At 39.9% G+C, this 25,925-nt stretch overlaps 1 protein-coding gene across 6 annotated transcripts in view; it reads right to left on the bottom strand.

Moving 5' to 3' along the window:
- SULF1 (sulfatase 1) overlaps positions 1-25,925 on the bottom strand; it is a 172,333-nt gene that overhangs the window by 71,426 nt on the left and 74,982 nt on the right. For 4 of the 6 annotated variants that reach the window (XM_066266275.1, XM_066266280.1, XM_066266274.1 and 1 more), the window contains 2 exons: positions 4,953-5,025; positions 4,412-4,643 (listed from right to left, as the gene is read on the bottom strand). In XM_066266275.1, the coding sequence (XP_066122372.1) occupies positions 4,412-4,583 (172 nt within the window). In that variant the 5' untranslated portion in view covers positions 4,584-4,643; positions 4,953-5,025. Of the gene's footprint in view, positions 1-4,411; positions 4,644-4,952; positions 5,026-14,164; positions 14,316-25,925 lie in introns of those variants that run through there. The other 2 variants (XM_066266276.1, XM_066266278.1) reach the window with 2 other exon arrangements.

The following is a 25,925-nucleotide window of genomic DNA, read 5'->3' as shown; positions in this document are numbered from 1 at the left end:
TAGGTTTATAGTTTTGAGTATGCACAACCCAGAGTTTATTCTTGTATTATTATTTATTAATTAGTGTATTATTTTCTATACAAACAACTGTAAACCTACTTTTTCCCACCCCTGTATACGGAATCAGTTCAATCTTTTGTTTCTCGGAGTGGACCTACGGAAGCATTTGGGAATGATTTAGACCCTAATCTTTTTTACTCTAGTCTTCATAAGTGAGGGCATTCCCACAAGCATTTCTGATTTTCTCGTGTTTGATTTATAAAATATCTCAAGTGCAGGGATATACTAGTATCGTCAACATATCTCCTAGCTTCATCAAAGTTTAGCATCATGATTGCTTCAGATATATTTTTTAAAACTTTAAATAAAGTATGGATATGTTGATATTCTTGGTTACAGTTCCTTCCTCAGAGGTACCATCATCCCACACTTCATGTTGATCATGTCCATGAGTGTTTTCCTAGCTTAAAAACATGCCAATCATCCACCCATTAGCTTAGTCTAAAAACCTAAACTACTTACAGGTGTGGGCACAGCCTGACCAACCTGTTAAGTTGTAGAAAAAAGCAAATCCAGAAGTAAGGGGACCACTGGCCTAATTTAATCTTTCCACATACATATTAAGTCTTCCCCTGGAATCGTGATCTTTGTCCTACCCACCCAACCCTAGTGGGATGCCAATAAAATGCAATAATGAGAACAAATGTTCTTTTGAAAAAGATAAGCATCATCTACACGCAAGGTTCTAGTACATTTATTAATGAATTCCGTCTATGTTTCACTCCTTTCCCAAAGTACTGGTTTATTTTATCTGTCCTCAGACAGAATTGAGGGAGTGGCTCCCATTCTTCCTGAATTAGAGCTTTCCTTACCAGCTTGATTTCATAAACTTTAATTAAAACCCTTCTCAGCCTTTGTCTTTCCAGACAAAGAGATAGAATTGTTTAATTTTCCCCCAAAAGGAAAAGTATCCTATTACAATTTTCCTAATTGTTTTTCTAAGCCTTTGCTAAGCCCGTTCTATATTTCTGGAGTCGCAGTTGTCAAAATTGCCTGAGGTATTTATTCCAGGTGCAACAGGTTCTGCTTTGGTGAAGATTTATTCAAGTACTTGAACATAATTACATGTAAGTGAACAAACCAAACCCATCCCCATCAAAACCACAATAAGATACCACCTCACATCCCATTAGGATGTCTATTATCAAAAATCAGAAAATAACAAATATTGACAAGGACGCAAGGGAGCAGAAACCTCGTGCACTGTTGGTGAGATGGTAAAATAGTGCAGTTGCTATGGAAAACTCTATGGCAGTTTCTCAAAAAATTAAAATAAAATCATCAAATTATCCATCAACTCCACTTCTGGGTATATAACCCACACTATTGAAAGCAGGGTCTCCAAGAAGTATGTATATACCTGTGTTTGTAGTAGCATTATTCACTATAGTCAAAAAGTAGAAGTTACGTAAATTTCAACAGATGAATGGATAAACAAAATGCAGCCTATACATATAATCCAATCATATGTATTTTTCAAAAGGAAGACAATTCTGATAGATGCTACAATATGTATGAATCTTGAGCAAGGACTTTACCTTAAATGAAATAAAACAAATGCCATATGAGTCACTGATATAAAGTACTCAGAACAGTCAAGTTCATGGAGACAAAAGAAGAATGGTGGTTGCTAGGAATTAGGGGTATGGGGTGTTACTGATTAATGGGTATAGAATATTAATTTTATAAAATAAAGACTTCTGGAGATTGGTTATAAGACAATGTAAATGTACTTAACACTACTGAACTATACACTTAAAAATGACTAAAATAGTAAAAAAATAATACCCACAAACCAACTAAAGTCTAGAGCAGTAAGATTCATAAAAATTATGAGAACATTACAAAAGGCTAAGCAAAAGTCTCCATCAAGCAGTACCCACGACCGAGAGCATGGTTTCTCTGCTGTGAAGGTGGTCTTCTCTAATCTTCTCGTCCACAGTTCTCTGTGGTTCATCACCAACTTATTTTGCTAATAAGGTAATAAGACCCATTATATGCTTTTGTTATCTCTCTCAGAATCTAGACTGTCAGTAAGCATTTACAGGTTGTTTTTAGGAAGGGCTCAATAAATATTTGTTGATAGACTGTTGATGGAAAGGATCATTGTTAATGTGTAGCTGAGCAGACCCAGACCTAACACAGGTTTTATCATTTACAAGTGACCACAGCCTACTGAGTTATTGTGAAGATTAAATGGGTGATGGTTTAGAATAGTGTCCAGCTAGAATAATTAAGAAAGGCGGTAAAGGTAAATATGTAAGGAACAAATACATTGATTAGACCTGGCCTATGACTCTTTACCATTACATACAGGTACCTCCAATAGAAAACCGGTACAGGTATTTAGTCATTTTCAGTAAATAATTACTGAATGAATTCACTATAGGATAAGGGTGAAACTCTTGAATTCTGTTAACAATAAATTTATTGAATGACTCCTTAATTTATTTTAACATAAGGACTATATACTCAATAGAGACCATGACAGATGCCTGTATTTATATTTGGGGATTGTCTTAGCCTTTTCAGACCTTTGTAGGTTTATTTCAAGTTAATTTAGCACCTACCATATTTCTAGCACCAGGATTGCAACATGAACAAAACACATCCCTGCCCTCTCATTGCTCTAAGTCAAGATTAAAAGACAAGTACAGAAGCACATAGGGGACTAAAGCCACCTGGAGGCACGTCCAAGGCAGTGCAAAAGATAACTCCATAAACCCTGCTGGAGGGGAGGATGGTTTGGGAGAGGGGAGACTCCCCACCCCTATTGAGGGCAAGGCATTTGACCTGTGTCATGATGAACACATAGGGCTTCTCCAGGTGGAGAAAGGGGGAAAAGACAGGAGGGACCTGATGTCAAAGGCATGAAATACAGGTGAGGGAGATGAAACTACCACATGCCTTCAGGGAAGTATAAGTTGTTTCCATGAATGACAGGGCAAAAGTAGGGGAAAGGAAAGTAGCCTCACAGAGACAGGCAGGAGCCAGATGGTCGGGAGCTCATCTGCTTGCAGGGAAATGAGGAAAAGCTGGAGGAAGGTCTATGGATCTTGGCTGTAGCAAAAAGGATGGATATGAGAGATGTTAAGGAAGGCGAATTCAAACGTGTTCACATCATTTTATGATACTTGCTCTGTAAGTGATTAAAGCCAGCCACATACATCCTATGTCATACCTGCAAGATGTTTCATTTTGGCATACTGCCTGAAAACCTGTGCTCTCGTTTAAGAAGTGAAGTGAAAAAGAGCAGACCCTGTGAATCCACCTCCACAGTCATTACCCCTGCTGGCTTCCAGGGCACTTGCTTCCTGCCAAACCCAAGGAGTTCACTTTGTCCGAATGCCACGGTTTGTTTTCAAACTGGAAACGAAAGTTGTCTTCCATGTAGATCATGTCCTAGCAGGGAGGGTTTTATTCTCAAGAACCCTGAGCCAGAGCAGCACTGCAGAGAAGAAGGATGCTCTGCTAGTGCTGAGTCTATAAGATACTAGTGACAGTCAAGTCGAGTGGAATGGGTAGATACACCTAGCTGAGTGACGCCCGAGAGCAAGGGAGCGGGGTCCATGAGTGGAAATGAGAGGTGGTGACCACCTGTCAGGACAAGTTTTTTTTGTTGTTTTTTTAAAATTTGTCCTGGAAGAACATGAGCCCAGGCTACTGACAAGACCATGGGGCTGGGCCAGTAATAGAAGGTGAGAAGATGAGCAGCCCCATCAGATGGTACAGAAGTGAAGCCAGAGCCACCGGATTTTGGCAGACTCTCCGAGTGCTCTAGAATGATCCCAGATGAGCCAGGTCTTCAGAATGGCATCACATCTAAGGCGGTAGTACAGAATTACTACCAGAAGGTATGTAGAATACTATACATTTCAACTACCTAACAATTATTACAAGCTGTGGCTAAACTATTCACTCTAAAACTAATAAACCATTGCAAGTTCCTCTAGTATCTACGTTCATATATACTGCATAGAATTCCAGTCAGAGTCTCAAACTCTTCGAAACAATTTTGCCCAAATATTTAAAAAAATTTTTTTGAAGGGCCACCGTCAGATCCTTGATTTCTATAATATTTAATCTGGGCTTACTCCCTTCCTCCAACCTCCTGTTCTCCTAGGGCCCGTCCCTAGAATCCTTCAAACGCTTAAAGAACAGAAAAGTAATGTTGAAACACAAACCAAGTGCCTTCTACTCAATACAAGTTCATTTCATAAACTAGGTCGTTGGTAAAGGTAGTATAAATTAAGTGCTAACCCCCAAAATGTTCATTGATGGTTACTGATAATGAGAAAGGTCAACAAACCCGAGCAAAAGAGACTAACAAGCAAAAAATGGGGCGTCTCACCCAGCTCCACATCTTGGTCATCGGTGAGCACGAGAATGATGTTGGGCCGGATGTTCTTCCGTTCCTGCGGTATCCGTCCTCTGAACCTCGGGGACCTGACGGTTGAGCAGACGCTCCCCAGCAGTTCCATGCTCAGGACAGCCAAAACCAGAGCCCAGCAAGAACACTTCATTCTGTTTGGTCCAGTGTCGCAAAACCAACTAAATATCTCAGCCTCCTGGTGTCTGCAGGTCTGAGCAGTCAGAGAAAAAGCGAGAGGGAGAGACTGAAATGAAATCCAAACCCCAAACACAGTTGAGAAAAAGGGCTTCAGCTAAGTGAGACCTGGCACCCGTGCCGGCGGAGAGAAGGCTGCACATGAGTCAGAAGCGGCAAACCCTCGCAGGCGCTGGGTCGTTTTTTTTTTTTAAGCACTTGATTATTTTGCAAATTCACTTTTGTCCTTTATTCTCATTCCAACTTTTCCTATTTCAGTTCATTGCCAAAATATCACTTCCAGCACAGGGCTCGAATGCAAAAGCTTTCTGACAAGAGCTAATACCTTGAATTAGGTATCCTGGTGGAAAAATCAATTTCTCTACTCAGAGGTGCTCAGAACATCTGTAGATGGGATCCTGGAAGAGGGAGGGAGAAAAAAAATACAAAGGAAACATCAGTCAAGGATTTTGATACAGGTTTTCAGTCTGAAGTTGTCTTGTAAAACAGCATGATATTATATACACATATATAGGCATATATATATATTTTTTCATCTGCTCTCTGCAAGGAAAAAAACAGAAGGAAATGACATTCAGAACTGCTAACAAATGACTTAAATAACATCTTCATCCCATAATCAGCTCCATAAAAGGGTGCTAAGGGCATCATCTTCACTCACACCCTAACAGTACTTGAAACATCCTCCCAAAACTAATGAAGGATCAGGGAGAGCCAGTGGTACCTGAAACCACAGTGCACCTGGACAGCCTGTCTAGGGGGTGGGGGGTGCTCAGGCCCGAGGAGGATTTGGGGGGAGCATTAACTCACCTGCATAAGATACTGAGTACTTATCAAGTAGAATGAAACGCAAAGCTGTCAGTTGTCATCTGCATTATGTCACTCACTACCTACGAGACTTCTTTCTGCTGACAAAGACTTCATAGAAAGGAGGGCAGTTTTCCCCAGTCTCTGAAAACCTCCTAACTGTCCTCCATCGATCACCAGGGGAAGAGGAGCTTCCTCCGAGCAAGGCTGGTCCCTCTGTCCAGCCCGTGCCCTTCGGGCGCTGGCGCCCGGGGAACAGAGCCCTCCTTTGACTGTCAGCACCAGCCTCACTGTTATCAAGACCCAGAGCAGCGCCACCAGCACTGAGCTGTGCTTTGCCGCCGCAGACCTAACCCTGCAAAGCTCAATGATTGATTGGCTCCGAGGCTGGAGGTTAGAGAGACTACCCTCCCACATTCACAAATAAATAAAATCCAGAGGGAGACTTTGCCAGTCTGCACAAGAGGAGAGAGTTTGAAAAGGTTGCAAAATGTCCCTTTTGCTGTGGAGCACTAACCCGCTCCAAGCCTTTCTCTTGGACTTCTGAAAGATGGCAAAGGGCTCATTAAAAAACAAACACTTCCTCCCCACCAAACCCAGCTGTCTCTTGGATTTCATGAGGGCACATCTGTATGGGAATTTAGGCTGCCCTTAAATTAATTAGATGGCAGCCTCCTTCATCAGCGCCTCTGTCCCTACACATCTGAGGGTCTGTGTTGTGGTCTGCAACAATAAACTGGCAACGGACGAATAAACAAACGAATGAAGTGTGAGTACTGCATAGCAGGAGAGGGACTCCATCGCTCACACCCATGCCCTAATTTCTGGAGGGTGGCATAGGCCGGGAGAAAGAAACTGTGTACTGTTCACCCCTGCCACACACAGCATTTTGTTTACATAAACACCCCCCCCCCTATTATTTTAAACTTTATGAGCTGTTTTGTAAACAGTTCTAATGCTTTTTCACTCTGCCGCCTGTAATGACTGAGAGAGAGAGAGAGAGAGAGAGAGAGAAAGAGAGAAGAAACTCAGCAAGACATAAGGTTTTTAAACAAAAATCTAGCATCTGCAGCAAGACACTACTGACTGCATGATCTGCAGAGCACGCAACAAGCCATCTCTGCCTGGTCCTGTGGTTCTGAGAGTTAATGTGGAAGGTGTTTTGTTTTTTGGGGTAATAATTCAGGGCTATTTCAATGATTGCTGGGCAGGCTAAACATTGAAAACCCACAATTGTTCTGCACCAGCTCTTTGGTTTCTGTGCATTTTTCTAAAAAAAAAAATCATGAGAAAACTGATATGAGCACAAAAGGACAGGAAAACCATAGAAATTAGGTGTCAAACAATGGCTTTCTCCCACAGAGTGTGCACCAGCCTCTGTTAAATTTCTTAGAGGGTTGGTCCTTTAAGCAGCCAACTTTGCTCACTTCTCAAACCCTGCAAGGGCATGTGAAGAGAGTGAGCAGGGCTTTCTTGCTGATGGTAGGGACCTGGTAAGGACAGAATGACTTGCTGTGAGGAACAAACAGCGGAGCTCAGACTTGAACTAATCAGCCACAGTTGCAACTGAAAATTCTTGACAATTAAGATGCTGATAACATTCCCTGGAACCCAATCAATATTACTGGCTATTCTTCTCTTTATCTTATTTACTTCTTCCTTTAAGAAAAAGGAAATTAGCATTAATGGTCCCCTATATAAACTACATTGAAAATCATTTCCTAATAAAGAGGAGGGAAAGAAAGAAGATGTTTTTGTTGTTGTTTTACCTATAACCGTGACCTCCCTTTCTGGAGAGTTGAAGGTGCAGAAGAGCCCTGGGGATTTGTATGTGAAAGCCCGGAAATGAGTGGTGAAGAACTTCCCAACAGGTCTGGCCAGCAGGAGCATCCCACCCTACAGCCCACCCCCCTTCATTCCAACACACAAAACACAGCCCTGTGCACAAGCCACACACAGACAATCCTTTATTCAAAAATGACCTTTTAAAACCTGTCATCCTCTCCCTGCCTGATCTCCAGCTCCAGCAGGAAAAGAAGAAAAGAAGAAGAAAAACCCATCAGACAAAATGCAGAACTTGACAAAGGAGATAAGGATGCAGTGCTGAATCGGATACTTTGCTATGGACAAGTGTCCTAAGAGAATGACAATTTGTCTTGAGAAATAGTAGAAATGTACAAGGAGTTTTCTCTCTCACACAGGAAGGGAGCCTGAGGCACGCTGCTCAGCCCTGGGATGACAGCACCAACTGTAGTCACAGCCCATTAGTGTGGAAAGTTTACGGGGCTTGGTGTAGGGCAGTCAAGCCAAACTCTAAATGTGACATGAAAAGTTTCAAGTCACATAATAGAAGGAAAAAAAGACTGGAAGACTTTAAGCCAACTGGAGAGTTGAGTTCACATGCTCGTGTGTGTACCCGATGCTCAATGTCCGGCAGGTGTAAGGGGCTCGCTGTCTTCACCAAGCCTTCCTTGTGGCGCTGAGGTGGCTGAATGCTGAAAGGGTCCAGCTCTATCCACAGTTGCAGTTCTCAATGTGTAATCTGAGAATGTGGGAGGACCCCGAGGTCCTTTTGGGGGTCTACAAGGCCACTACCTATGTTTATATGAATGACACATTATTTGTTTATTTATTTATTTGTTTGTTTGTTTGTTTCTTTAAATAAACTTTGTTGCTATTTACTGTGATAGAGTTACAGCAATGTGGATAAATTGCCTTTGTATCAGTATAAATGAAGGGAGTGTCATACATGGTTAAAAAGAAGAAACAGTTTCACTTAAGATGAAGCAGTAAAATAATTGATTTAAACCTGGACACCTTAGTGTATGTTTTTTCTTTTTCATTGTCTGTGTTAGGAGGTAGGCGGTACATGGACAGCCTCTGCTGCCATGGAGGTGTGACGTCTTGAGGACAAGCACCCGTGTGACAGAGGTGCAAGCTGAACCAGACACTATTTTCTCTCATAAACACCATTCTTTCTTGAAAGAATTATTTGGACTTAGGTATTTGGCAGGCATGCTCTCAAATAAAAAATGAAATGAGACTGTGTTTTCAAGGAAAACAACTGGCAGTATTTGTTGTGTTTGTTGCCAAGGATAGAAATCTAGCTTTCAAGTTAAAATCAGACTTTTGGAAAACTTGTATCCGCCACTGGGAGCTTGGCAGTTTCCCAATACATAAAACCTTTCTGATGACATTAGTGTTGATTTTAACATATTAACAAGTGTTATTTTTTCATATGGTACAATGAAATATGTCAACATTTAGAATATTTGTGTAGTTCAGAGGCCCAATATTTCCCAAATGACCAAATACAATGCTACAAAATTATACATGAGTAAAAATAGTTCAATCAAAGTGCAAGATGACTATTGGATTTTAAAGCAACAGAGTATTGAAGTGTTCACTGATATGGTTTCAGATTTCTTACTACTTCTAACCTTTAAAAACTTATACAAAAAACTCCACTTGTCAAGTTTTGGTATAGTATTAAAGAAGATCTACAAGGATGTGAAAAAGCTTTGCTAACTACATATTCATGTGAGGTTAAATTTTATTCCTGTACATCAACCAGAACAACGTATTTCAAAAGATGCAATGGAGAAGGTGATATCAGAACCCAGCTTTCTTCTATTCAGATAAACATGAAAATGATTTGCAAAAATGTTAAGACAATGTCATTTTGCTCACCAATATTTTCTTTGTGGTTTAGAAAATACTGGTATTTTTCATAAACTATATTAAGTTAACATATAATGGATTTGTCATTGTTATTTTCAAAAGCATTAATACATTTCTCAGCATTAATGTCTTTTTTTTTTTTTGTATTTTTCTGAAGCTGGAAACGGGGAGAGACAGTCAGACAGACTCCCGCATGCGCCCAACCGGGATCCACCTGGCATGCCCACCAGGGGCGACACTCTGCCCACCAGGGGGCGATGCTCTGCCCCTCCAGGGCGTCGCTCTGCTGCCACCAGAGCCACTCTAGCACCTGGGGCAGAGGCCAAGGAGCCATCCCCAGCGCCCGGGCCATCTTTGCTCCAATGGAGCCTTGGCTGCGGGAGGGGAAGAGAGAGACAGAGAGGAAGGAGGGGGTAGGGGTGGAGAAGCAAATGGGCGCTTCTCCTATGTGCCCTGGCCGGGAATCGAACCCGGGTCCCCCGCACGCCAGGCCGACGCTCTACCGCTGAGCCAACCGGCCAGGGCCATTAGCATTAATGTCTTAAGTATCACTAGCTATAATCCACACAGACAAGAGCTCTTGGGGGTCTTCAATACATTTTAACAGTATAAAGGATCCTAAGTCCAAAGGGTTTGAGAGTTGCTGGCCTTTACTCCACCTGGGTTAGCCCAGACTTTCACTTTGAAGACTGTAGATCTGGTCCTAGTCATGGACTTCTTATTCATTTTTTCCCCCTCCTAAAGCCTTGACAGTTCAAAATGCCTTCAGTTTGAAATGCCTGACATCACTTAGAAGTTGTTAATAATGAGTGATGACATCCCATGTTTTTAAAAAGATCTGAGGATAACACCAAATTTTACAAATGAATGCCCACCCAGCTAAAGCATGCAAGGGACAGGGTCCGAACCACCCACTCAGCACAGACATACACCGCCCAGGGATGGGGCGTTTCTAGAACAAAGCAATGCACTCCACAGTAAGGACAGAGAAAAAAAAATACCATAACTATTCCAAACAGCAAGGGCAACTGGGCCAGGGGCATGCAGTCATTAGAGACTGGACTTAGCCAGAACACATGTAGTTTCTGGTCAGAGCGAAGCAAAATAGGATCATACCAGCAAAAAGTTGGTAATCACATGCCACCCACATTCACGGCCAATTTACACACTCACATTTCTTAACGTCAGTTTACAGGGCCCCTTGCTCTTAATTCTGGCTTTCTAGGTTTCCCAAACATCACTCTTTAACAAAAGCCTTCAGGACTTGCCATCTTCCTCATGGTATGTATAAAACCATGAAGGAGCTCATTTTTTCTTTTTGAAAACCCCATCACTTGCAAAGTTCATCGGCTGTTCATCCTCAGAAAGCCTATTTCCCAGTCTAGTTTATTTCAACTCCAAGCAAAGAAGGGAAACAGTCTCATTCTGATGCAGTAACATTTTTATGTCCCTCTAATAATAAATCTCTTCCAACAACCAATGTCAGTTGAAAAGTTTGTGTTTCTGACCCGCAGCACCTTCGCAAAAATACTTGGCTAAATGATGAACTCCTCCTTGAACAATGTTTGCTTTTCTTCCCTTTCTCCTTTTTTCCTCCCCCCCCCCAACACTGTGAATCCTGAAGTTAGAAGGAACTGTAAAAAGTAATTTATTCACAAAACTGTGAGTGTTAGTTACCCGTGGGATAGGGTGAGGGTGAGAGATGGATTTAATTTTTTATTTCATTCATCTCTATGTTGGATTTAAAAACATACTTTGTTTGATTCACTACAAAGGTAGAAATAAATGGATTTAAGTTTTCTTCTGCCTTCTCATGGAAGAAGAAAATAGAGAGGAGTTGGGTAGTGATAAGAACGAGGTGAGAGGCTGTTGCAGGAAACAGAGTTGTGAAATGTAGCCCTACACAGGCAGGAACTAAAACCACATAAAAAAAGTGTATTTTAGAGAATGCAATAAGTCTAAGACTGAAATTTGTCTCACTTCTTTCAAATAGGAATTAGCAAAACCAAAGAAAACAAAGTGATCTAAGAATTATAGACAGAACTAGAAGGAACTGATATTCCTGAAGCAGATGTTGGCAAGTGTCTAACGAGGGGAGGGCCTGACAGTGGTCACTGGTTTCAATGGTAGCACTGAGATCCAAAAGAATGAGAACAAAGGGATTACTGGAGTTTCAAAAGAGGTGGCATTGAAAACCAGTTAATCTGGGTTTGGTGAAACGACAGCAATATTGATAAAAAGAACTATCAATGTAGTCTTAGGCTTCTTAGCTAGGTCTTCAAGTGTATGGCTTATTACATTAAATTTTATTAAACTTGCCATTGGATTTACACACATACAGCTTATATTTATATTGAAGTATCCTGAAGTATTGCATCAGTCAGCAGAAGCAGTGTTTTGTAATAACAAATAAACTCTAAATGCCAATGGCTTAGGACAATAAAAGTACTATATTGATCACTTCTACTACAGGTCATGCATGGGTGTCAGGGAAATCTGCACTGCCCAGTCCTGCATGGACACTTGGCTGACAGAGGCTCTGTTGTCTTTTCTTTTTTTTTTTTTTACTAATTTTAATTTATTGTGTTGGCATGGGTTCAAGTGTGCACTCAATATAACTCCCTCATCCCCACTCTCTTATCCCCCATCAGCTCCCTTTTGCCCCCCTCCCCCTAGCTCGTTTCCCCCTTCCCTCTGGGACTTGCTGTTCTGTGATCTGTATCTATGTGTTACGTATATATAATTTCACTAATCCCTTCACCTTCTCTGATCCCATCCACTCATCCCCCTTCCCTCAGACAGCTGTCCCTCTGCTCCCTGTGACACCACTTCTGCCTCTATTCCATACCTCAGTTCACTTTGTTCATTAGATTCCACATATACATGAGATCATATGATATTTGTCTTTCTCTGCCTGGCTTACTTCACTTAGCATAATACTCTCCAGGTCCATTCATGGCATCACAGAAGATAAGATTTTTTTCTTTTTCACATACGCATAGTATTCCATTATATATATGTACCACAGCTTTTCAATCCACTCATCCACTGATGGACACTTGGGCTGTTTCCAGATCTTCGCTATTGTGAACAATACTGCAAAAACATGGGAATGCATATCTTCTTTTGAATGGCCCTGTTGTCTTGTTGCTATAATAACCTGGTCCAGTAACTGGACTAAGGAACAGAGGAAGAAAAAAATTGGAGAAACTTGCAGGAGGTTTTCTTGGCTTCAATGTGGAAGTTACTCAATCACTTCTAACATTTCATTGGCTGCAACTAGTCACACGCTTCCATCCAGCTGCAAGAGGCTGGAAATTTGGTGGAGAAAAGAAGGTGTGTGCCTAATACTACTGTATATGCCACAAGCATCAAGTTTCACCAGTATCTTATGTAATTATCTTTTTCTCTGAAACACACACACACACATTTAAAATATGTATGTCATATATGTTTACACACAAACAGACAAGTATTTCAAGTAATGAAAAAACAGTTTTCTTCACAGCTTAAAGTTCAACCACTCCTAGGTATTAACAATGTAGTTAACAGATTTGGGAACTTACTGGACATGTTTTCTTCTAGTTTATTTCTCTGATATACATAATCTGGCACAGTACACATGTATTTTAAAGTGCTACAACTCTTGTGATACATTTAAGTTGAAGAAAATACTTTGAAAAAGACAATCAGATGCTGTTTTCTCCAAATACTTTCTTGTAGTTAAAACTCTATGTGAGCCCTGGCCGGTTGGCTCAGTGGTAGAGCGTCAGCCCAGCGTGTGGAAGTCCCAGGTTCAATTCCCAGCCAGGGCACACAGGAGAAGTGCTCATCTCTTTCTCTATCCTTCCCTCTTTCTTTTCTCTCTGTCTCTCTCTTCCCCTCCCACAGCCAAGGCTCCATTGGAGCAAAGTTGGCCCGGGCACTAAGGACGGCTTAATGGCCTCCACCTCAGACACTAAAATGGCTCCAGCTGCAGCAGGGCAATGCATCGCCCTTGGTGGGCATGCCAGGTGGATACCAGTGGGGCGCAGAAGCAGTCTGTCCTACTGTCTCCCCACTTCTAACTTTGGAAAATACAAAAAAAAAAATCTATGTGAGGAAAGAGTAACATCTAAGCAGCAAGATGGCGATGAAGTAGGTGGACGTTCCAACTCCCACCTCCCAGAACCAAAGTGGGTTACAACTTAATTTTAAGAACAATCATCTTGAAAAACCAACTTTGGCCTAAACTAAGAGGATTCTATAACCAAGGATCAAAGAAGAAACAAGACTGAGACTGGTAGAAAAGGCAGAGACACGGAAAGGGCTGCCCACTCCAAGGAGTGAGCGGTGGCCTGGAGAGACTCTCGAGGTGGGGTGGATTGCCTGGAGAGTTGTGGGTCCTCAGCCCCAGGACCAGAGCTCCAGCCTAGATCCCCAGAGCCTAGAAGAGGTGTATGGATAGTATTTAGCTGAGAAAAGAGCTGGGATACTGTTTGTGAGAAAGAGACAGAACTCTCAGACTCAGGCTCTGTCTTAAATGGACTGTGCAGAAAATCTCATTCACAGCCACATACCTGGGGCTATGGGAGTGTGGAGCGCTGAGAGGACTGGAGTTCCCAGAACAGAGTGTAATCACGGAGGCACAGGGAGTAACACTTTGAGGGACAGCCACCTTAATCCTTAAGCTGAGTCAGTCCCCAAATCTAAAGTGGCCATTTTTCCTGGGAGCAGCAACACCAGCAAAGGGAAGAAATTACCCCACCCACTGGAGCTTTTCTGCTCCAGTCAAAGCAAAGAGGCACTTAGAAGCAAGGAGCACGTCAGGGACACAAGTTGTGAATGCTTAAGTCAGAGCTATACCACCCCACCATGCTGTTGAGTATTCGCCAAAGGGTGGGCAGGCTGGTGGTAGCAGGGGCCGGGGAGGCCCAAGCCTGTGTGTGCAAGCTTGTCCATGGCAGTGGATGCCAGGGCAGCCATGGCACAAGTGCGCGCAAGCCAGCCAGAGGCGATGGAAACCAGGGCAGCCATGGTGGCAGCCTGAGCACGTGTACACAAACCCACCTGTGGTGGCAGAAGCTGAAGCCGCTGGGCTGCAGAGGCAGGCTGGCACTGGCAGCACAGGAGCCTGAACACCTGAGGTGATGGCAGTGGTGGAAAAGGGCTAGTGGACAGATCACACATTGGGAACACAGAGGCCACACCCTTATGAGGGCTGGAAGAGAAGAAAAAATAAAATAAAATAAAAAAGACTGGATAGAATGACACTTGAAGCTAAGGAGCAAGCCACATCCAATATGGTACCTAATCTCTGAATTACAGTACTGAGCATAACAAGTAGCCAGCAATAAGAGGTGGCAGAAAACTGGTCTCAGGGGAACTTGAACTCTTGAACAAACTTCCCCCAGGCCAAGAGTAGGTAAAAACTAGCCTGGGAGTGCAGCTGATATTTACAATGGCACCTGGGCTCAACAGAGGCAGCTACAAGATCTGGATCACCTGTAGCTCCAAAAAGATTTATAAGGGCCAGTCATAGCAGTGACCCCTACTGATCTGCACCAGGCTCCTGCCATGGAGGTCCAGGGCAGACACATCCAGTGACCAGATACAAAAAGCATCAGTTCAGGACATAACAACCCTTGTTAGAGTGGTATCTTAAGGAAGGGATCCTCACACCTGACCCAGCTAAGACATAGAAAACACCAACTCAAATAGCAAAAAGAACAGTGACAGCAGACAAGTAGCCAACAGCAGAATACAAACAATAGCTGATGCCAACACAAGAAGATCTAGAAACAACACAACTGGAAATTGGAGGCAAACAATACCAACCCTAGACCCAGCTAGCTACACAAACAACACACCCAAGGGAGGAGTCTATACACAGACAAAATGGGAAGACAGAGAAATGAAATCCAAATAAATCAACAAGAGAAATCCCCAGAAAAAGAACAGAATGAGATGGAAATAACCAAATTACTAGATGCAGATTTTAAAATAATGATGGTTACAATGCTCAAAGATCTTAGAGCAACAGTGAATGGACATAATGAGCACCTAAATAAAGGGATAACAAGCATCAGAAAGGACGTTGAAATAATAAAAAGGAACCAGTCAGAAATGACAAATACAATATCAGAAATAAAGACTACACTAGAAGAAATTAAAAGTAGGCTGAATGAAGCAGAGGATCAAATCAGCGACTTAGAGGACAAGATAAACAAAAGCACGGAAGCGGAGCAGCAAAAAGAAAAGAGGCTCAAAATGTCTGAGAAAACTCTAAGAGAGCTCTGCGACAACATGAAGAGAAACAACATCCGCATCATAGGAGTTCCTGAAAGAGAAGAGAAAGAACAAGGAATAGAGAACCTGATTGAAGAAATCATAGCTGAAAACTTCCCTAAATTGATGAAGGAAAAAGTCACACAAGTTCAAGAAGCACAGAGAGTCCCACTAAAGAGGCAGCCAAAGAAGCCTACACCAAGACACATCATAATTAAAATGCTAAAATTAAGAAATAAAGCAAGAATACTAAAAGCTGCAAGAGAAAAGCAGTCAATTACCTACAGAGGAGCCCCCATAAAGATGACATCTGAATTCTCAACAGAAACACTACAGGCCAGAAGGGAGTGGCAAGAAATACATAAAGTAATGCAAAATAAGAGACTGCAACCAAGACTTTTTTATCCAGCAAGGCTATCATTTAAAATTAAAGGAGAAATAAAAAGCTTCCTAGGCAAAAAAAAAAAAAAAAAAAAAAAATCAAGGAATTCATTACAACCAAACCAATGTTGCAAGAAATATTAAGGGGTCTGTTGTGAACAGAACAAAGGGAAAAAATCTAGAAAAAGAAGAATGTAATTTTAAAGAACAAAATGGCAAAAAACAACTACATATCAATAATAACCTTAAATATAAATAGATTAAATATTCAAATCAAAAGACATAGGGTAGTTGCATGGATAAGAAAACAGGACTTGTACATATACTGTCTACAAGAGACCCACCTCTTCCTACAAGAGACCCACCTGTGTGTCTAGAGACACAGACTGAAAGTGAAGGGATGGAAAAAAATATTTCATGCAAATGGAAATGAATAAAAAGCTGTTGTAGCAATACTTATGTATGATGAAATAAACTTTAAACTTTAAAACAAAGGCTATAAGGGATAAAGGAAGTCACTACATAATAACAAATGGTACAATCCAACAGGAAGATATAACCATTATAAATATCTATGTGCTTAATATTGGAGCACCTAAATTTATAAAGCAGATTTTGATGGACATAAAAGGCGAGATTAACAGCAATACTATAATAGTAAGGGACTTTAATAAACACTAACATCAATGGATAGATTGTCAAGATAGAAAATTAACAAAGAAAAAACAGCCTTAAAGAACACACTAGATGAACTGGACTTAATAGATATCTTCAGAACCTTTCACCCTAAAGCAGCAAAATATACATTCTTTTCAAGTGTTAATGGTCCATTCTTTAGGATAGACCACATGCTAGGACACAGAACGAGTCTCAATAAATTTAAGAAGATTGAAATCATATCAAGGATCTTCTCTGATCACAATGGCATGAAACTAGAAATCAACTACAATAGAAAAACTGAAAAACATTCAAACACTTGGAGACTAAACAGCATGTTTTTAAATAACAAATGGGTTAACAATGAGATAAAAAAAGAAATAAAAAATTTTCTTGAAACAAATGAAAATGAACATACAACAACTCAAAATTTATGGAGCACAGCAAAAGCAGTCCTGAGAGGGAAGTTCATAGCATTACAGGCATACCTTAAGAAGCAAGATAAAGCCCAAATAAACAACCTAACCCTAAATCTAAAAGAACTAGAAAAAGAACAACAAACAAAGCCTAGAGGAAGTAGAAGGAAAGAAATAATAAAGATCAGAGCGGAAATAAATTACATAGAGGCTAAAAACAATACAGAAGATCAATGAAACCAAGAGCTGGTTCTTTGAAAAGGTAAATAAGGTTGATGAACCTTTAACCAGACTCACCAAAACCAAAACAAAAACCAAAACAAAAAATAACAACAGGACTCAAATAAATAAAATTTATTTGAACCCCGGGGTCACCAGCTTGACCGTGGGCTCACCTGGTTTGAGCAAAAGCTCACCAGCTTGGACCCAAGGTCGCTGGTTCGAGCAAGGGGTTACTCAGTCTTCTGAAGGCCCATGATCAAGGCACATATGAGAAAGCAATCAATAAACAACTAAGGTGTCGCAACGAAAAACTGATGATTGATGCTTCTCATCTCTCTGCGTTCCTGTCTGTCTGTCCCTATCTATCCCTCTCTCTGACTCTCTCTCTGTCTCTGTAAAAAAAAAAAAAATTCAAAAAATCAATTGGAAAGAATCAGAAAACCTAAATAGACCAATTACATCAAATGAGATAGAAACATTTATCAAAAAACTCCCAACAAACAAAAATCCTGGGCCAGATGGCTTCAGAGGCGAATTTTACCAAATATTCAAAGAAGAACTAACTCCTATCCTTCTCAAATTATTTCAAAAAATTCAAGAGGAGGGAAGACTTCCAAGCTCCTTTTATGAGGCAAGCATAATCCTCATTCCAAAACCAGTTAAAGACACTACAAAGAAAGAAAACTATAAGCCAATATCTCTGATGAACTTAGATGCTAAAATGCTCATCAAAATATTACCAAACTGTATCCAGCAATACTTGAAAAATATCATACATCATAACCAAGTGAGATTTATTCTGGAGAGGCAAGGCTGGTACAATATTTGCAAAACAATCAATGTGATTCATCACATAAACAAAAGGAAGGAGAAAAACCACATGATAATATCAATAGATGCAGAAAAAGCATTTGATAAAATCCAGCACCCATTTATGATCAAAACTCTTAGCAAAATGGGAATACAGGGAACATACCTCAACATGATAAAGGCCATCTATGACAAACCCACAGCCAACATTATAATTAATGGACAAAAATTAAAAGCAATTCCTCTAAAATCAGGAACAAAGCAGGGGTGACCCCTTTCACCACTCTTACTCAACATAGTACTGGAAGCCCTAGCCACAGCAATCAGACAAGAAAAAGAAATAAAAGGCATTCAAATTGGAAAAGAAGAAGTAAAACTATCATTATTTGCAGATGACATGATATTGTATATAGAAAACCCTAAAGTATCAGTCAAAAAACTACTGGACCTAATAAATGAATTCAGCAAGGTGGCAGGATATAAAATTAATACACAGAAATCAGAGGTATTTTTATACATGAACAATGAACTGTCAGAAAAAGAAATTAAGGAAACAATCCCCTTCACTATTGCAACAAAAAAAATAAAGTACCTAGGAGTAAATTTAACCAAGGAGGTTAAAGACTTGTACTCAGAAAATTATAAAACATTGATAAAAGAAATCAAGGAAGATACCAACAAGTAGAAGCATATACCGTGCTCATGGATAGGAAGAATAAACATCATTAAAATGTCTATAATCATCCAAAGTAATATATAAATTTAATGCAATTCCTATTAAAATACCAATGGCATACTTCAAAGATATAGAACAAATATTCCAAAAACTTATATGGAAGCAAAAAAGAACATGAATATCCTTAGCAATCTTAAAAAAGAATAAAGTGGGAAGCATCACAGTTCCTGATATCAAGTTACACTACAAGGCCATTGTGCTCAAAACAGCTTGGTACTAGCATTCAGATCAATGGAGTAGAACAGAGAACCCAGAAATAAAGCCACACCTATATGGACAATTGATATTTGACAAAGGAGGTAAAAGCATACAATGAAATAAAGACAGTGTATTTAACAAATGGTGTTGGGAAAATTGGACAAATACATGCAAAAAAATGAAACTAGACCACCAACTTACACCATTCACAAAAATAATCTCAAAATGGATAAAAGAATTAAACGTAAGCCATGAAACCATAAGCATCTTAGAAAAAAACATAGGCAGTAAGCTCTGACATCTCTAGCAGCAATATATGTATATTTATTTGCTGATTTATCTTCATGGGAAAGTAAAATAAAGGACAGGATGAACAAATGGGACTATATCAAGCTAAAAAGCTTTTGCACTGCTAAAAACAATATGAAAAAAATAAAAAGAAAACCACACAATGGGATAACATATTTGACAATAAGTCCGATAAGGGGTTAATAACCAAAATTTATAAAGAACTTGTAGAACTCAACACCAGGATAGTAAACAACTGAATCAAAAAATGGACAAAAGAACTGAATAAACACTTCTCCAAAGAGGACATACAGATGGCCAATTGGCAGATGAAAAAATGTTCAACATCACTAATCATTAGAGAAATGCAAATTAAAACCACAGTAAGAATGGGGCTGCCACACCTGTCAGAATGGTGCTCATTAACAAACCAATACATAGTAAGTGCTGTTGAGGATGCGGAGTAAAGGTGTCCTCCTGCACTGCTGGTGGGAATGCAGATTGGTGTAGCCACTGTGGAAAACAGTATGGAGATTCCTCAGAAAATTAAAAATGGAAATGCCTTTTGACCCAGCTATCCCACTTTTAGGAATATATCCTAAGAATATCAAATCGCTGATTCAAAAGAAGATATGCACCCCCATGTTTATAGCAGCATTGTTTACAATAGCCAAGATCAGGAAACAGCCCAACTGTCCGTCAGTGGATGAGTGGATTAAAAAGCCTTGGTACATATACACAATGGAATACTATGTGGCCATGAAAAAGAAGGTAATCTTACTTTTTGCGACAGCATGGATGGACCTGGAGACTATTATGCTGAGTGAAATAAGCCAGGCAGAGAAAGAAAAATATCATATGACCTCACTCATAGGAGGAATTTAATGAAGAATGTGAACTGAGGAATGGAATAGAGGTATTGGCAGGATCAAAGGGACCAGAGGGAAAGCGATCAGAGGGAAAGGGGAGGAGAGGATAGGATCAGAGAAGGGAAAGAGATTAGTGAAATTATATATACATAACACAGCATTATAGAGAGCAGGACAGCAAATCCTGAAGGGAAAGGGGAGATCATTAGGGGGAAGGTCAAAGGGGGTATCAAGCGGAACACGGGGGTGGGTGGGAGGGAGATATATTCTGTGGGACACTTGAATCTATGTAAGCACAGTAAATTAAAATCAATAATAATAATAATTATAAAGAGTAATATCTAACTTGACTCTCTAAATTAAAGCACAGATAAGAGAATTCCACTGGGCTACTTTCTTTATAGTATGGAGATTCCTCAGAAAATTGGTGGTCAAGATCACCACCAATAATGCTCTTTATTGTTTCTAAGGGTTTAAATACAGAAAAGCGGAGACACAGGCTTCTCCTGAGGCATTCTGCTGGCCTCACAGTAATGACCAAGAAAGGGAGGTCAGGGCATAGAAAGGACAGGATGAGTACTCATCTGAAAAGACAATGAAAGACAAGTCTACTTCCTGGGTTAAGATTTAGGGGTAGAAATTATGGAGAATAGCTCTGTTTCTATTTTCAAATAATGTATTCTTGTAGGAGAAGCTTTAAAAAAATCAAACATCCATATTTAAGTCAACTCTTTTGCTGAGAGACATTTTCAGGGAAACCTTAAGATTCAGACTAGTTCATGTGTTGCTATTTCAAAATACTCCTTCCTAAATGGTGTTAGAAAATATTGTGTTGCAATTTTTTTGTACTACTGGTTAAATTTATACTCCAAGTCTTTTAATGATAAAAGTGTCTGAAAGTGTGCTGTGTATGTACCTGAATAAATCCCTGTGCTGGCCTCAGACGTCGTCTCTCAGCTGCCTACTTGTCTCCCAACAACAAACGTGCACAGCTATACACTTATCAAATAAAAAGAGCTACTCTGTTAATATTTCAAGGGAAATTCAGCCCCGCAATCTTGGAAAATATCATTGCTAGAGAACTTCCTAGGAAAATTAATTTATTAATCTTAGCTATAAAGCATGCATAAAACATACAATGAGTGCAAATTGTCTATTTTTGTTGCTATCTATTTGATATATGGCATTCTTGCCCATTCAAATTTATCTTCTTACCCTCAAATCATTATTTATTGATGTCTTTAGGTAGATTAGCACTGGAAGAGATGTAGTAGGGGAATTTTAAAACCATAAATTCACTAACATTTACTGATTTTTATGGTGCTACTTGCATCAAAGGCTTGTAGCAACTTTAATTTAAAATACTGACTTCCGTCTTAGTTTATTGTCTGACAGAAGCTGGGAAACATTTTAGCTAATGAAAGCTACATTTTCCTCTATTGTTTATGAAACTGTAAGCTGTAGGAATTTATATAATAAAAATTTTAAGTGCCATATTGTCACCCTAAACAGTTGTTTCTCATACTTATGAAATAATTGTCCTGAAAAGGCTCCGATTATGATCTATGTCTATAGACTTTGGGGTAAATTTCTGTTTATTGCTATTGGAGTATCTTTATAAATAGATGGTTACAGTTAGAGAAGTCTAGGTTTCATCTAGACTTCTATTCTACAAAGACCTAATGGTGTTCCACTTCCAGAATTTATTTTCTCACTAACTACTCTACTTTGTTTTAAACTTTCATTTTTTCAGCACACACAAGAACAGTACTTGTCACACGAAGAAGCTGATATAATTAAAGCAGAGGATATGCCAGCCATTCATGAAAGCTGGTCACCAGAGGCTCTTTCAAACAATGCATATTTCAGAGTAATCTAAAGTAATCCCTTCTTTCTACTGATTTGGTTTCCACAAATTCTTAAGCACATGTGTTCTGCAAAATAGAAGCTTATTAAAACCTGATGTAATATTAAAGATTATAATGCAATAGGTTTGGGCTGATTTTAATGTCTGGGTCTTCAAAAAGAAAAACAATATTCAATTATATTTGTAAGCTTACTAAAATATTATGCACACAAAAGTAGATGGTGTTGACTATTAAGAAAAAAATTAAAATGCTACCTGAATTTTAAATTTGCATATAAAAGTAGGAGAGAAACTTAAACAGTTTTCACTGATGGATGGATTAGCAAAGCACAGAACTATTTTATAAGTAATGAGAAATTTTAGAACATTTTCTATAAAGTTGTGAATCTCTAGTTGATATTTCCTTTGGCTCGCTATAATAAAACATTGTCAGAATATGTCATATAACAACATTTGACAACTTCAAAATATTAGTTGTCATTATTTGTGGAACTGGAGTCTTACAGTTACTAAGTCTAGCTGCCTACAAAGTTTACCAAGACCTCCAATCTTGGTGCATTTCTGGAGGTTTTGTTATTTGTTTGTTTTTTTGGCGGGTCATTTTTCTATTTTCTATTGTACTTAGTTTCAATCATGGATGAAAATACAAAAAATTAGATTTGATATGTTTCTAGTCCTCCATTTCAAGATCTCCTACATACAGTTTTATTTTTTTGAAACCCACACACGCGTGCACATGCACACACACACACCGGATATCATTAGCTGGTTTTGAAATTAACAAAAAGCAACATCGTAGCAGGCAAAGCTGCTTTTCCTCATTGGAACATTGCTTCACAGGCCATATATGAGAAAGAAGGTTAGCAACCTCCACCTTAAAGAACTAATTTGAGGGAGACAGTCTAGAAAATATATTATATAACTTCTGAGTTAGAAGATGTCATAAACTGAATGTTTGTGAACCTCTACCCCAAATTCATAAGTTGAAATCCTACCCCTCAATGTGGTAATATTAGGTGGTGAGGACATTTGGGAGGTCATGAAGGTGGAACCCTTATAAATGGAATTAGTGTCCTTGTAAAGGTACTCCAGAGAGCTCTCCCACCCCTCTCCATGTGAAGACACTGAGAAAATGGTCATCTATGAACCAGGAAGTAGGCTCTCACCGTACTCTGAATCTGCTGGTACCTTGATCTTGTACTTTCAGCTTTCAGAACTGGGAGAAATAAATGTTATTTAAGCCACCCAGTTTATGATATTTTTGTTATAGCAACCCCAGTGGGCTAAGACATAAAGAATCTTAAAGTTTATCTAGCTCAACTTCTAATGAATGCTTAAAACTGCTCCAGAGCATCAGTGAAAATGAACATCTACATAACACAGAACTCAGTAGGCCATTTGTTTAGTTTTGGGACAGCATTTATTAGCAAATTCTCTCTTTTATTGAAAAAAAATCTGCATTCCTCTCTTCTTTATGTTTAATCATGTTCTATTCTTCTAAGCCACACAAAATAATTCTATTTTTTAAAATAACAAATTCTTTAAATAGCTAAAGATAGTTTCTATCTAACCTTTAAATCTTCCTCCTCTTAAAAAACACACCTATGTGGTGATTTAGTGATAAATTATGGGAGAGTGTAAAGGGATTATTTTGGATGTGGCCATTGATTAGTTAAGTATTCAATCAATAGATCCTATAAAACTGTAGTTACAAAAATTTGAAGCCATTTAATGAACATCTGGCTCAAAAGAATTTGGCCTACCCGACTAATAATTCATGTTTTCCAAACTCAGTAAGAAAAATTTTCTTATGTATCATTACTTTCATGTTTGGACTAAATTCTATTAGAAAATGTTCCAAAATTTGCATAACTAACTTGTGAATCAGTTTTCTTGGGAAGTAAAGCCAAACAAGAAAGAGGAAGGGCCAGGCTAAGAGTTGTAATCTAAGTACTGGGTTTTTGACATTACTTACCAATTGAATCATTGATTTCTCTCTAAAAGCTTTCCTTCTAAGAAGAAATAACTCTTTACCACATTTGGGATATTCCACTTTTGAATACTGGCTACTTTAAAAGACCTGTGCAAGATAAGAACAACCATTCCACCATGATATAAAGGCCCTAAACCCAAGTTCTTAATTTATAAAGTAAAACAGGGGTCTGTTATAATTTTGTTTATTACTCCAGAGTTCCTGACTCAAGGCTGGGGCCTAAGAAATTGCATTTCTAACAAATGCTTAGGTGATGTTAATGATGATAGTATTAGTCCAGGGCAAAGCAATCAACCCACTAGCTCTAGCGGAGGAAGGATGGCTAGAGCCAAGCCTGGGCCAGGTGCTTCAAGTCTTTTCATGAAGGTTGATGTTTCAGGCTTTTGCATAGGCTGGAGCAGCAGAGCATTCACAAGATAAGGCTATAGATATAGCCAGTGATTTCATAGCTGAAAGGACTTTTGTACGGCCATCTTTCGCACAGTTGACAGGAAAGCAAACATTCCAATGCACGCGGTCTTCACCAGGCATGGGCAACTGGAAATTAGCCATTGAAGACCATTAAACTTCCCTCCACAAATAAACAGAAATGTTCTTTTGAGCACCTTTCAAATGACCCTTTAACATCTCTTTCTAAATATTCTCACTGAATCTCTGAAGAAACTAGATTCTGCAAATCCTCAACATCCACGAACTAATGGACTCTGGCAGTGGCCCAGTGCAATTTTGCATTTATTAAGCAATTGTTATGCACAAAGATAGGTTTACTATCACCACATTTTATATCGCCAGGTGAATTCTTCCTAGAGATTAAGGAGGCACAGTGAGTTACTTGCTTTTGTTTTAATGAAGCCCTTCCTCATTTTTCCAATTCTGTCCAGCTGTCTCTGCCCATCACGCATTCTGGGCATTTTACCCCTGCCCATCACTTTCTCTGAGACATTGATACACGAATATAGTTGCCATAAAAAAAACAACAACAAACTCTGACTCAATTCAAGAACATGAACCAAAATATATATCAACCCACTATAATGTGCAGGCACAGTCGGGCAGAGGGGAGCCCCGCACTGGTTCCCCTTCTTGCACTGTGGAAGAGTCAGGAAGGCGGGGGAGCTGGAAAGTTGGCCAGAACTCCCTGGGGCTGGGTGTAGAGAGGGTTGGAACAGAGCAAGAGTCAGGTCTGCAGCCTCCCACGTTACTTTGTGCATCTTCATTTTTGCAGCAGCTACTTCTCAGAGCCCCAAATTGGGTCCCGCGGCTGAATATCCCACTGAGAAGGTGCAAGCACCCTGTAGGTCGGGTTTCCCAGTCGTCTGGCTTCAGGGAGTAAGCTTCAGTACTGCGTGGACTGCTGCTGGGATCTGGATGCTACTGAGCAGCAGCACATCTTGAACGTGCGGCCTTCTCTTCTCCTGCCTTTCACTGTCCCCATTTTATCATCTGTTTCTCCTTCATTTCTTAGACTTACCACCCCATCCTCCCCTGCTGACTACTGAAAGTCCCTCACTCTTCTCTTCTCTCCTTGTGCATTCCCAGTCTTCAAATTCCCACAACTTCCAACATGTGGAGGAAACTTTACATTTTATTGAAAAGTAAATATCTTCGTGAATATCCACTGAGCATATACGATGCATTAAACTTCTCCTAGTCATCCGGTCACTGTGCCCCAGTCACATACCTGCGCAGTGGGTACTGACGGTACTCACTGGAAACTGAGATTCAGGGAAGCAAAAACAATCTGTCCAAAATCGCCTAGCCAGGGGCAGGCTTGGGACTGCCTCCTCCTAGGACCTTGGTTCTTAACTGCGCTGAATTTGTGTTTTGTTCTGTAGTGCATGTTACTTTAAAAGATCTTGTGTGCCTGAAGAATTCTGAACTGGCAGAATTAACGGGAAGAAATCTAGGGGGTGAAAAGAGGAGTCAGGTGTCGCTGGTGTTTCCAGGCATCTGCCACTGTGCCCAGCGGTATCTGCCCAAGGAGAACAAAACAGGGCATCAGTATTGCAGCCACACAGCGTGTACAGGTCCCCTTTCACCTTACAAACAGAAGGGGACCCTCAGAGCTCGGTAAAACAAAGAGTCGTTGCTGGGTGAGAGAGTGGA

The sequence above is a fragment of the Saccopteryx bilineata genome, chromosome 3, assembly GCF_036850765.1.
Source record: "Saccopteryx bilineata isolate mSacBil1 chromosome 3, mSacBil1_pri_phased_curated, whole genome shotgun sequence".
Classification (NCBI taxonomy): domain Eukaryota; kingdom Metazoa; phylum Chordata; class Mammalia; order Chiroptera; family Emballonuridae; genus Saccopteryx; species Saccopteryx bilineata.
This window is presented reverse-complemented; position numbering and strand designations above follow the sequence as displayed.